Here is a 10,816-nt window from a genome sequence, read left to right as displayed (position 1 = left end):
AACATTTTCTGGGTAACCTACTCATCATCATCGTCGTCATCAATTACAAGTCTGTTTCTTCTTTTCGAACCAGCCTTTTGACTACCGTAGGAGCTTCCCATGTCCCCAGATTCAGTCATGTTCATCTCATCGGTGACCCTTTGCTCACTATTCTCACGATTATCCATCTCGGGCTCACTGAAGTCATCCAAAAGTTCAGCCTCACCAGCATGACCACCGTTATTATCAAGTGAGTTTGACTCCGGTTGGAGAGACACGTCCCTGAAAATTGAGAAGTTCCTTATATCATTAAATGATCATTGCATATTACAGTACTATCACTGGTTATTGATGTCTAACTGTTTTCAGATTTCACTAGGCATAAGTGCATAATTTGGGAAACAATATATGAGCAAACATTCATATCCAAAAATATATGAGCAGACATACACCTAAGCATAGATGAACATTCAAGCTATTCCAAATGTGCAATGTAACTAACTTAAATGAGCTTACATTGTATTTAGACCAATAGTCTCAACATCCGGACCCATGTTCATCGAAGAATCTTGGTGTTCTTGCCCATTCGCTTTAAAACCTGACATAGATAACCTTTTCTTCTTTCCTCTACTATTTAAGCATACAAGGAAAATGGTTCAGTCAAATGTATGTAAGTGAAAAAGATCATACATATAAATCACTGAGGTTTAACAGAAAATGGCAACATGAACATTCAAATGATCAGTTCTGGATGTATATATAGCTGAATGAGCTCACCTAAGCATAGAGCCTATGGTCTCATCATCAGAATCCGTGCCTTGCGAAGCCTCATCTTGATGCTGTGATATACTCGGCGAAAAATCCTCTGAGGGCAGCTCCTTAGTTTTGGTTCTGCAATATTTGAATGGAAACACTCAGAATGTCAAAATGGAAATGGCGGCATAAAGTAACTTCATATATCTGTGGTATGTTCCCACTCAGTTCTTATGGAAGGAAAATGCAACCTAGCCTAATCAATTGCACCTTTGGCTAAAACAAAACAAAAAAATGAACTTGGGAATACATGCTATTTAGTGCAGTCAAAGATAAATGACATACAGTACAAAATAATATGAAAAATTCTGTTTTGGAAATGCTAGTTCAAACATCCGAATGGTATTTCCAGCGTAATCACTGGCAGCTTCGAATACAGTGAGCCAAAAATAAAGTCTTTTTAGAGCAAATGCAAAAGCTTTGCATATCCTTTCGCTAACAGTAAAATAAACCCCACAAGTAAAATATCAAGCTAATAAATTAACTCATGAAAGCAATTTAAAGCAGAAATTTACCTGCTCTTAAGTGCTTGCAGTGTTTCTTCATCAGATGATATTGGATGATTAGCGCCATTATCATGATTATTGCTTAACCCATGTAACCTTTTCCTTCTGCGCCTGAAAATGCAGCCTAGACTTAATAAAAAGAAACTACAAATTATTTAATTCTGTTCACACATGTGCCTAGGGCAATGGGTGTACAGTGTACTTGTTTTGACATCTTTGGCATGCTAAGTAATGCATTTCATCTTGATAATAATTGTACATAACTCGTTGTTGAGCATGTAACAGAGGTTCAGGGCCAGTGGCCTGGCCACTGAGGAAGAATGGCACAGCTGGTCATTTATAATACTCACCGGGTGCTCTCTGGCTTGGGATCATCTAGTGCGTGGTTTTGTGGTTGTGTAGCTAGGTCTCCAGCTGAGAGAGGTGCCTCTGGAACTTTTGTCCTCTTCTTGGTATTCCTGAGACCTAGCTGTGTAAGCTTTCGAGAAACTTGAGCAGAAGATATCTTTCCACTGGGATCTAAAGCTTCAGCAATTAGATGGCTGCATTTACGGTCATCCTTATATCTGCAATATGAAAGGCAGCATGTGATTCAGGCCCAAGTAACAAAACATCATCCTCATACATATAAAAACAGGGACTTCTTTTTTAGTTCCGCCTGGCAAAGCTATGTTATATGAATTGATTAGTAATCTAGTTCTTTCTTGACATAAACTGATCACTTACGTCTCGTAAAGATCACTGATAAGCTTCTCTTGCTCTTCGCTAAAAATGGAACGCCCTCGTCTCTTTGAGACCCCTGAATTCTGAGAGCGTCTTGATACAGTATTCCTAAATAAGTGAATATAATGAAAGAGAGCCCAGAAGAAGCATGTAAGATTCAAATGCAGAGCTGGATATAAACAAACCTATCATTATCCTCAGATTCACTGCCTGAAAGTGACAGTAATCTGTTCCTTCTATTTGTGGCACCCATGCTCTTCTGATTATCACCTTCACGCTCACCAGAAGATGAATCTCCATCCCTATTTACATCCCCACATGAATGGAAATTATTCATCTCATTCACAATACATTAATGGACATACACAAGACAAACTTACTTATCAGCATCATATGGTTCTTGTGGTATAACATTGTCAGCTTCATCATCGCCAAGAGAATCCGCTATATTTACTGGACCTCTCCATCCCTTACTTGCACCGACTTCACTAGCATTATTGTTAACATCCCCCTTGATCTCATTCAGTAGGGCATCAGCATCAATGAGATGACACTCCTTTCGTGATTTCCAGAAGAGTATCTCAACAAATAACAGTGGCTGTTTTTTCATTGCCCTCAGCATCTTCCTTATAACTTTAGATAGAAAATTTACAATGTTTGCATACTCCTTTGAACTCGACGCCTGCTGTTCAGCTAATATATCATAGAAGGTAGTTAGAAGCGATAGCTGCAAAAGACAGACAGTATAGTGTCAGATCCCAAGAAAATACAGAGCTCTAGTGAAAAATATGCAACAGTGTGTTATTACCTGATAGAGCATTGGTGACAGCTCCAGATCTTCACAGAATCTTCGCAGCATGCATATGATGTAGTGATTTGTTCGAAAGGAGTTAGTTTTATAGTGCCTTAACAACCAGCATATATTTTGGACAACAGAATTGTTGGCAAGGCTGGATATTAACCGCGATACATTAAAATCAGCTTCGCTGGTAGCTGGGGGGCAATCATCAGCTGAAGAATCTGAAGAATCTTCGTCTTCATTAATGGCATTTCCTTTCATTTCAGCACTACCTGCACAAGATGGATCACCCCCAAGCTGTGTGGTGCCCTCCAGACTTACCACCGTTTCCACAGCTGTATCTGGTAGTTCTGTGACGTTGGAATCAACTTTTCCCTCCTCCGGGACAGTAAGCTCTGCCAGAGGATCCTCACTTCTCAAATCTGGAAGTGAATCAGATGTACATTTAGTCCCACCTGTTGGGTCAATATAGCTTTGTTCCACATTCTCTGTTTCCACATTCTCTGTTTCCATATTCTCTGTTTCCACATTCTCTGTTTCCATATTCTCTGTTTCCATGTTCTCTGTTTCAGGTTTGGCATTCTCATTTTTGTCACCTGATGTCTTCTTTTTCTTCCCTTTCTTGTCCTCTTCGCAACCTAAATTCAAGGGGGGGTTAATAATCAAATCAAAAAGGAAGTAGGCTCAATTTGTCTCTTTACTTAAGCAGTTGAAAATTGTTAAAAAACATAGTTGCTGAAAAAATGGTGATCCAGTCTTGTTGACCATATAAGGAATAGTTTATTGAAGTTAGGAAGCATACCCTTAACGCACCACGTGATTGAAGCTTCTCCATGAGCTGTAGCATGATATGAATTGTTTCTACCAAATCCGCAAGAGCACTGATAAGAACAGATAAATGAAACAATGGTTGGAAGCATATAAAGTAGAGTACACATTTGGTTAATTAAATGAATTAACAAAATAGTATGGACCTCCAATCCTCCATTGTGCAGAAACAAACTGCAATTCAAATCTTGAAATACCCTACCCAGAAACTACAGTGTGCAGGGTGCAACTTGCACATAAATCTAACTTCATCATTAGACGTCACAAGATTCACAACTTGCTGCACACCCATTGGCTAAATGGATTAGAATGTGCACTAACTAGTATTTTCAGGTGCAGTGGATGAAGCAAAAGAATGTGCACCAACTGGGCTAATGTATTGAAGATGTACATTCAACTTTAGCAGGGTAACAACTAGAGCCTATCCTAATTTTCATAATGGGACATGTTGCTTGGAGAACTGCTTGAAGTACATGTTGGGAACACGAAGATTGCTCTAATGGATGTCTCTAACTTGTGTACATGTGGAGCATCATTCTTACGAAGCAGAAAAGTTACTACCAAACACATGTCAGCAAAGCATAATATCAATTCAGTGCCTTCGCTAGCATACTCCAAGCTTGAAATTTAAACAGCAAATAAACATCACAGTATATAATATATATTTCTTTAAGGGGTCTATTGTACAAACCTTTTTGGTTGCTTATGAGTATCAAAAGATCTGAACAAGTTCAGGAGAAATTGAGTAAGGCCTTGTTCTGTCTGATCATAGAACAGCTTATACAGTAAAACACGAGCTGTTTGAGATTCCCTTGAATCTTCAGGGTGAACTTTTAGCACCAAGTATATCATGCCAATCTGCAACACAAAGTTCTTCAGTGTGTTGATTTGGTATATTTATAAAGTCAAAGATAGAGAAACCATGAAAATACCTCCTCCTTCCTAAACTATGTTGCATATAATTTTTCGTCAAAATCAAACTTTTTAAGTTTGACCAAATATATAGGAAATAATATCAACATCTACATTACGAAATGCATGAAACATAAAATATATTTATATTGGTTCTTACAATATTGAGTTGATACTGTAAAAATGATTCCTACGTGGGAGGGGCCACGTGGTATTTTGATAGAGGTGGGTACAACATCACCGAAATTGCGAGCATGAGGACTCGAACTCGGGTGGGTGGGAAGGCATCAGCCCCTCCCCACCACTAGGCTATGCCTTAGTCTGTAGTTGATACTGTAGATATCAATATTTTCTTCTATATACATGGTCAAACTTTACAAAGTTTGACTTAGGATGGAGAACTAAAGGAAAACATAAAAAGACATAGGGAATTAAGCAGGCCGCGTTTCATAAAAAAATAAATTATGTTTTCACAATAGCAGTATATTGTGATTCTGACCAAGTTTTGCACAGTTCTACTTGTCATTGCCGCCGACGTTCAGCAACAATAAAATTAATAAACAAATGATACTGTGTTACTACTTACTGATAGTGAAATGGCTTCAATTTTTTCCTAGTTATACCTCAAAAGCAAACAAACAAAGCTCAAGCCTAGTTTCAACCTCTATTTTGCATTGTCGAGCTTAAAGTTGGCATCTAAATTTGGTTTCAGTAAAGATATCAGAGAAATATTCCAATTACTTGGAGTGATAAACCTTTTCAGGAACAGAAACTGAGCCAATCTCAATGGAAACAATGGATCAAATTCAAAGCTAAGCCCAGCCAATTTTAGTGAAACTTCACTTGTTTCGACCATTACTATTTTCGTTTTAGAATGTTAATCACAACATAGTAGTGTAAACTGTTCTCAAGCTCATTGGCTCGGAAGAAACATGGGAGACAGAATTATGTAACTGGTTATACAAAAACTAAGTATAGCATCCATGTCTTACTAAATGAATGGCGTACATATTTACTTACCATGTTCTTCATTAAGGACCCAGCGGCTGAAAGTGTTTTGTAATCTTTAGTTTGCTTCAGGTCTTCATAGGTCTCACGCCACCTGGAAATGACTATATTGAACATATCTTCATTCAATGTGGCTGCGACAGGTCCACATATGTCACCACGAAATGGTAGATTATCTTCAGATTCATTGCTTGGTGAAGTCTCAGAAATCTGGGGCCCAGCACTAGATTTCTGACCAAGAGAATGTCACATTGGCACAAAACAGCAGGAAAACAAGATGACAGTCAAATTTCTGTATGAATAGTTATAATCATGGTCTTCAGTTCAGATAAGATAACAAATAACCACAAAAAAGTCCAGCCAAAGAAGACTAGATAACAAGGAAATCACTGATGTACAATGTAACTTTCATGTATAGCAAAGATGATATCAACTATCTATGAGCAGCTATTGACAAATTCAGTGCCTAAAGAAAATTCGCCCAAGCAATAAGAATATGAAACATTAACTAGATATCCCATGAGTTCAGTTCCAAACCTGAGCATTTGATGCTTTCTCATGTTGAAAAGCTAAGACAAATCGAACAACTTTGAAGAATGTAATGTTATCAGATTTCTCGATAGATTGATGTTCCTTCACGATATCATCACAAATAGACTGCATCAGGACTGAAAAGCACTGTGTTATCCCAAGCTTACACAAAAAAAGAATACAGTAATAGTTTGGTAAACAAAAACTATTAAGTTACCATTATATCCTCCAGATAAAAATTGATCCAGGAAACTTCTTAGCGTTTCCATAATACCCTCCTTTGGAATGTAAAGAAGTTCATTATCCCATGCTATCCTTTTCTGAGGGCCTTTTTGGACACTTCGTATTTTCCGGAGGCTATTTGCAGATGCTATTGCTGAGCTGGGATTCCCTTTGCACAATGATTTAGAACCATCCTGTAAGATCAAGTGCAACACAAAGAATGATTTATCCACATATGATGCAGAATCCAACTAAAAGCATTTGACAATAAGGTGGTACCATTGAAAGGAACGTAAAAATTCCATTGTGTGAGTGCTGCTCTGCATTTCGTTGCCTGAACATCTTTTTTTCCCTATCTTCCTTCTCCATCATCAATCTCAACGAATCAATTGATGTATCAATATCTCTATTAACCTGATCCTACGTAATATCAATGAAGTAACACATTTTTTATTGTAAGTTCACAGGAAAGAGGCCAGGGCACAGGGGGCATATAAGGAACCAGATAAATTAGTTACAAAGAATAGGTTTACCTTTGAGCCTTCAGTACGAACTTTGGCAATCAATTCAGGGTCCCGGCCTAAAAAGAGATAATGAAAGATCTCCAATAAAAGAAGATTTTCGTGCTTGAGATAACCAGAGGGCTCTTCAATATGCTGAGTTAGCACCAAGATTAGGTCCATCATGTTTTCTTGAAACATGAGCTCTAAAAAACTGTCAGCCAGGAATAATAACTGGGTAGCTTCCCCAGATGCCTTCTGAGGCAATGTGATTTCTTGAACAGCCAAGAGGTTCCGGAACAAAGTAAGCACCAGCTGAACTAGCTTCCAGTCATCTTCCGTGAATGCAGTTCTGATTGCCATTAAATAGTAAGTCATGAATAGTCAACTTACTAGAATGAAACAAATTTGGAGCTAGTAAATAACTGTGAACAGAATGAAATGAGAACTAAAGAACATGTGTGATATTTGCGGAACAGGTCTTTATGCAAACAAAACAGAAAAAAAGATGCATATATATAATATATATTTTTTAAGGGGTAGGTCGTTGGGACATTAACAAGCGCATCAAGAGCCTTATTATGTTTGGTTCAACTTGTGATTAAAAGAAAAAATTGCAGTTCTAAGATTTAATGTTGACCCAGTACATATTTTTCTATCATGAGCCTAGTCTACTGCGGATGAATATAGTGGCTAGCATCAAATTGACATGCAAACAAGGCATAATCAACTTATTTATATGCCAACAACACAGGTAAATTAAAAATACAAGTCCATAACAGCATAATAAAATCATGGCTTTCTCTGATATATACATGGAACCAAAAGTAGCAATCAAAGAGAATTTACCTTTCCAAGTGATCTAATGGGTCCTCAAGAAGAGACACAATGACCGCGATTGCAACATTGCGCGTCAGTGCAGCCTTCAAATCCCACAGATACTCGATCTGCTGTGCAACATCCTCTGAGGAAGGGTCCACAGGCATGGTAAGGAATACCAGCACTTTCACTTCAAAAAGAAGAAAAGAAAAACATTAAATCTTGTAATGCTGGCTCTATTAATCCAATTGAAACTGCAATATGTAACTTTATAAAGAAAAAAAGATGTGCATTACAATGATAAGTAATACAAACTCATTTCCACATGAACTACAAGTACATCAAACATTGACACACGAGAAGAATGACAGATATTCGGATATGCAACAGCACTGATCACGACATGCCACAAAGGTGCTAAGCATTTTTATCAGAATACTGTGCCTTAATCCACAAGATTGAACAACTAACCCACACAAGCTATAATGATTGTATGAGAGGAGAGGGAGACATGGGTTGGGAGCACAATACACCATACTGTAACATCCAGATAGCTGCCGTTCTCTATCACAAACACTTTTCTTATCTTTTATGGTCATACGAAGAAAAAACTAGATCCTGTCAGTCTGAAAAGAAAGAAAATAAACTAGATTCGCTAGAAAGTTAACCCCCATATCATTACACTTGAAGATTATGATTGAATAGCGACCAAATTTCTCAACAAAAAAAGGTCAAAATATTCATCGCGGATGTTCACTAGAAAAAAGGATCCATCCCTGAGACATTCCAGTGGCTAGAACAATGTAGAATGTAGGGAGTAGAGTATAGATGCTGGTTAAGTCTTCCATGCATAACCAAGTCTACGGTAAGTTTAAAACCACAGACTGATATCCTCAGCTTTGACTGTACAATGTAAGAGGAAACAGTTATTTATCAAATGGGTCCAAAATGGCAGACACTACTTGTTAGCCAGTATAAGTTCTACCACAGAACCACACAGGTGTGTACACTAGGAGAAATGATGACCTGGTCGTTACATATGCGCACATGCCCTTGACCCAACTGAGACACCAAAATGCGCTTATATTAGAGATTCCTTCAACAACAAAATTAGCCATCTAACCTAACAGGTCGCAAGTTTCAGATTATGTGTAGGTTCTGAGTAAACCAGGACCCTTTCATATTTTCATTTCAGAAACGGGGGGAAAACAATGTACCTGCCGTGATGACCAGGTTGCGGTCGGCCTGGTAGTTCTCGATGATGGGCACCAGATCTCTGGACGCGATCTTCCACTTGCAGACCTGCTTGAAGACCTCCCGCCGCTCCGGGTCGTCCCGCCGCAGCAGCCTCTGCAGATCCTTCAGGTTATCTGCAGAAACGCGCCCGCGCGCAACAGCGGAGATCAGCGAAGGCCGCGTGGCGGATCCAAACTGAGGCGAAACGAAGCGAGAAGTGGGGGTTGGTGTGGGGGGCGTACCGAGGCAGTGCTCGCCCTTGACGTAGCCGACGGCGCCGCCTTCTTCGTCCTCCTCGGGGGCGCCGAGGCCGGCGCAGGTGAGCGAGAGCACCGCCGAGTCCATCGCGGCGGGCGGCGAGACGCTCCCGCGCGCTCCGCTAGGGCCTGGCTGGTGCGAGGAGCGAGAGCTCAGCCAGAGACGGACGCGGAGTCGAGGGAGGCGAACTGCGGATAGCGCGAGGAGCGAAGAGATCTGTGCGGCAAGACGATGGGATTGGGGAAATTTTGCCGCCGCCGCGCGCCATTTCTGGGAGACTTTCCCGCGCTTTTGCTTCCGCTTGGTGGGCTTTTTTTGGGATCCCACGAGCTCCTGCCCAATCGGCCCAGCTACGTGGATAGCCAACTTACGGCCCAACCGTCAACAAAAAAAGGAGAAAATCTAGAGGGAGAAAAACAAAGTAAAAGATCAGAGCAAAGCGAAGCCGGAAGAGAAGATGGCCATGGCTGTGCCGACCTCGCTGCGCGCCCTGGCTCCCCCGGCGCTCCGCCCCTACTACCCTCTAGGGACGAGCGGGTCCGCGCGCCCGTCTCCGTCCCGCGCCACGAGGGGGCTGCCCCGGCGAAGGGGCGTGGCTCTGGCGGCCTCGGCGGCGCTGCCGTCGGACGCGGAGTGGCTGGAGCGGCTGCCGGAGAAGAAGAAGCCGCTGTACACGCACAGCTTGCCGGGCATCGAGGCGTGGCTGCGCAGCATCGGGTTCGCGCAGTCCCGCGAGGACCGCGCCGTCTGGGTCGCCGAGACCCCGCTCTGGCACGCCCGCCTCAGCCTCGACGTCACCGACCTCCACATCAGGTACCCACCCGACGTGCAGTGATTCGGCTGCAGTTCTTGCTCGTGCTGTGACTGAAAATTTCTGCCTGTATGTTCTTGTGACTTAGTTAGCTCAATCTAGCAGGAATCGCAATGTCAGATTGCTCAACTGGTTTTTATTTGTATACATATTGAATACAAATTAGTACACTGAATATCATACCCTTTTGAGAACAGAAGCAGAACACAATACTACTCCTAACTTTATTAACACCATGACTACTTGAATTCCAGCTTCCAACATTGAACTGTATCCTGGAGAGTGGAGACCATAAAAGATAAATTCTTTGTTTGTTGACTGAACTCGTTTAAAATTTTCTAAGGATTGTGGTTCAACTAGTTCTGCAAATTCATCAATGAAAATCAAGCTGCGAATGTGGTTACCCTTCTTTTAAAGGAGAATGACCTACTCCTTATAAGAATATGCTGACTTTATTCCTGATCTCCAATATTGAACCGTATCTTGGAACCACTATCAAACATGAGCCCTTTGCTCATTGGCTGAACTATTATATGCCAAGGCAGAATTTACTGACCCTGCTATCTTCATCACGCAACCAGATACTTGAAAAGCGGCCCTGGAAATCTTGAGAAGGTCATGGAGAGAAGATTCAGCTACGCGCTGAGCAGAGAAGACATCGAGAACGCGATACTCGGTGGACCTTAGTTTCCCATCCATCACTCGGCGCAGTACTAGGATCCTTTATCACTGCAGGAGCCATTCACACAGCACTCATCACCGAGTAGATTCTGACAGACTACGAGAGCAGATGTATCATGTATCATCAGAGTTCCACTCTGTAATGCTAATTCAGCATGCTTAATTAACACTGCTGATGGGATTCAGTGCC

General features: G+C 41.1%; 2 protein-coding genes across 2 annotated transcripts; one reads left to right on the top strand and one right to left on the bottom strand.

Moving 5' to 3' along the window:
- Nucleotides 1-9,221, bottom strand: LOC124648282 (protein timeless homolog). Its single transcript, XM_047188073.1, has 20 exons — nt 9,119-9,221; nt 8,858-9,010; nt 7,671-7,830; nt 6,855-7,173; nt 6,601-6,741; nt 6,317-6,515; nt 6,106-6,236; nt 5,581-5,799; nt 4,340-4,506; nt 3,623-3,701; nt 3,417-3,458; nt 2,830-3,351; nt 2,402-2,748; nt 2,207-2,323; nt 2,025-2,129; nt 1,649-1,864; nt 1,308-1,409; nt 757-870; nt 496-609; nt 1-261 (listed from the first exon to the last, which is right to left on the bottom strand). Exons 1-20 carry the CDS (start codon nt 9,219-9,221, stop codon nt 18-20), a joined length of 3,594 nt encoding a protein of 1,197 aa, XP_047044029.1. The 3' UTR covers nt 1-17.
- Nucleotides 9,222-9,591: 370 nt separating this feature from the next.
- LOC124649503 lies at nt 9,592-10,816 on the top strand. Its single transcript, XM_047189123.1, has 2 exons — nt 9,592-9,947; nt 10,527-10,816. Exons 1-2 carry the CDS (start codon nt 9,592-9,594, stop codon nt 10,630-10,632), a joined length of 462 nt encoding a protein of 153 aa, XP_047045079.1. The 3' UTR covers nt 10,633-10,816.

This window comes from Lolium rigidum, chromosome 4, assembly GCF_022539505.1.
Source record: "Lolium rigidum isolate FL_2022 chromosome 4, APGP_CSIRO_Lrig_0.1, whole genome shotgun sequence".
Lineage (NCBI taxonomy): Eukaryota > Viridiplantae > Streptophyta > Magnoliopsida > Poales > Poaceae > Lolium > Lolium rigidum.
This window is presented reverse-complemented; position numbering and strand designations above follow the sequence as displayed.

Bases quoted from the DNA above. Each gene is read 5' to 3' on its own strand.
- LOC124649503 (XM_047189123.1), top strand. From the start codon at position 9,592: ATGGCCATGGCTGTGCCGACCTCGCTGCGCGCCCTGGCTCCCCCGGCG. The intron at 9,948-10,526 runs GTACCCACCCGA...TCACGCAACCAG, and splicing joins GTCACCGACCTCCACATCAG to ATACTTGAAAAGCGGCCCTG.
- LOC124648282 (XM_047188073.1), bottom strand. From the start codon at position 9,221: ATGGACTCGGCGGTGCTCTCGCTCACCTGCGCCGGCCTCGGCGCCCCC. The intron at 3,459-3,622 runs GTATGCTTCCTA...CCTTGAATTTAG, and splicing joins AATCACGTGGTGCGTTAAGG to GTTGCGAAGAGGACAAGAAA. The intron at 3,352-3,416 runs GTGACAAAAATG...ATGGAAACAGAG, and splicing joins GAAGAAAAAGAAGACATCAG to AATGTGGAAACAGAGAATAT.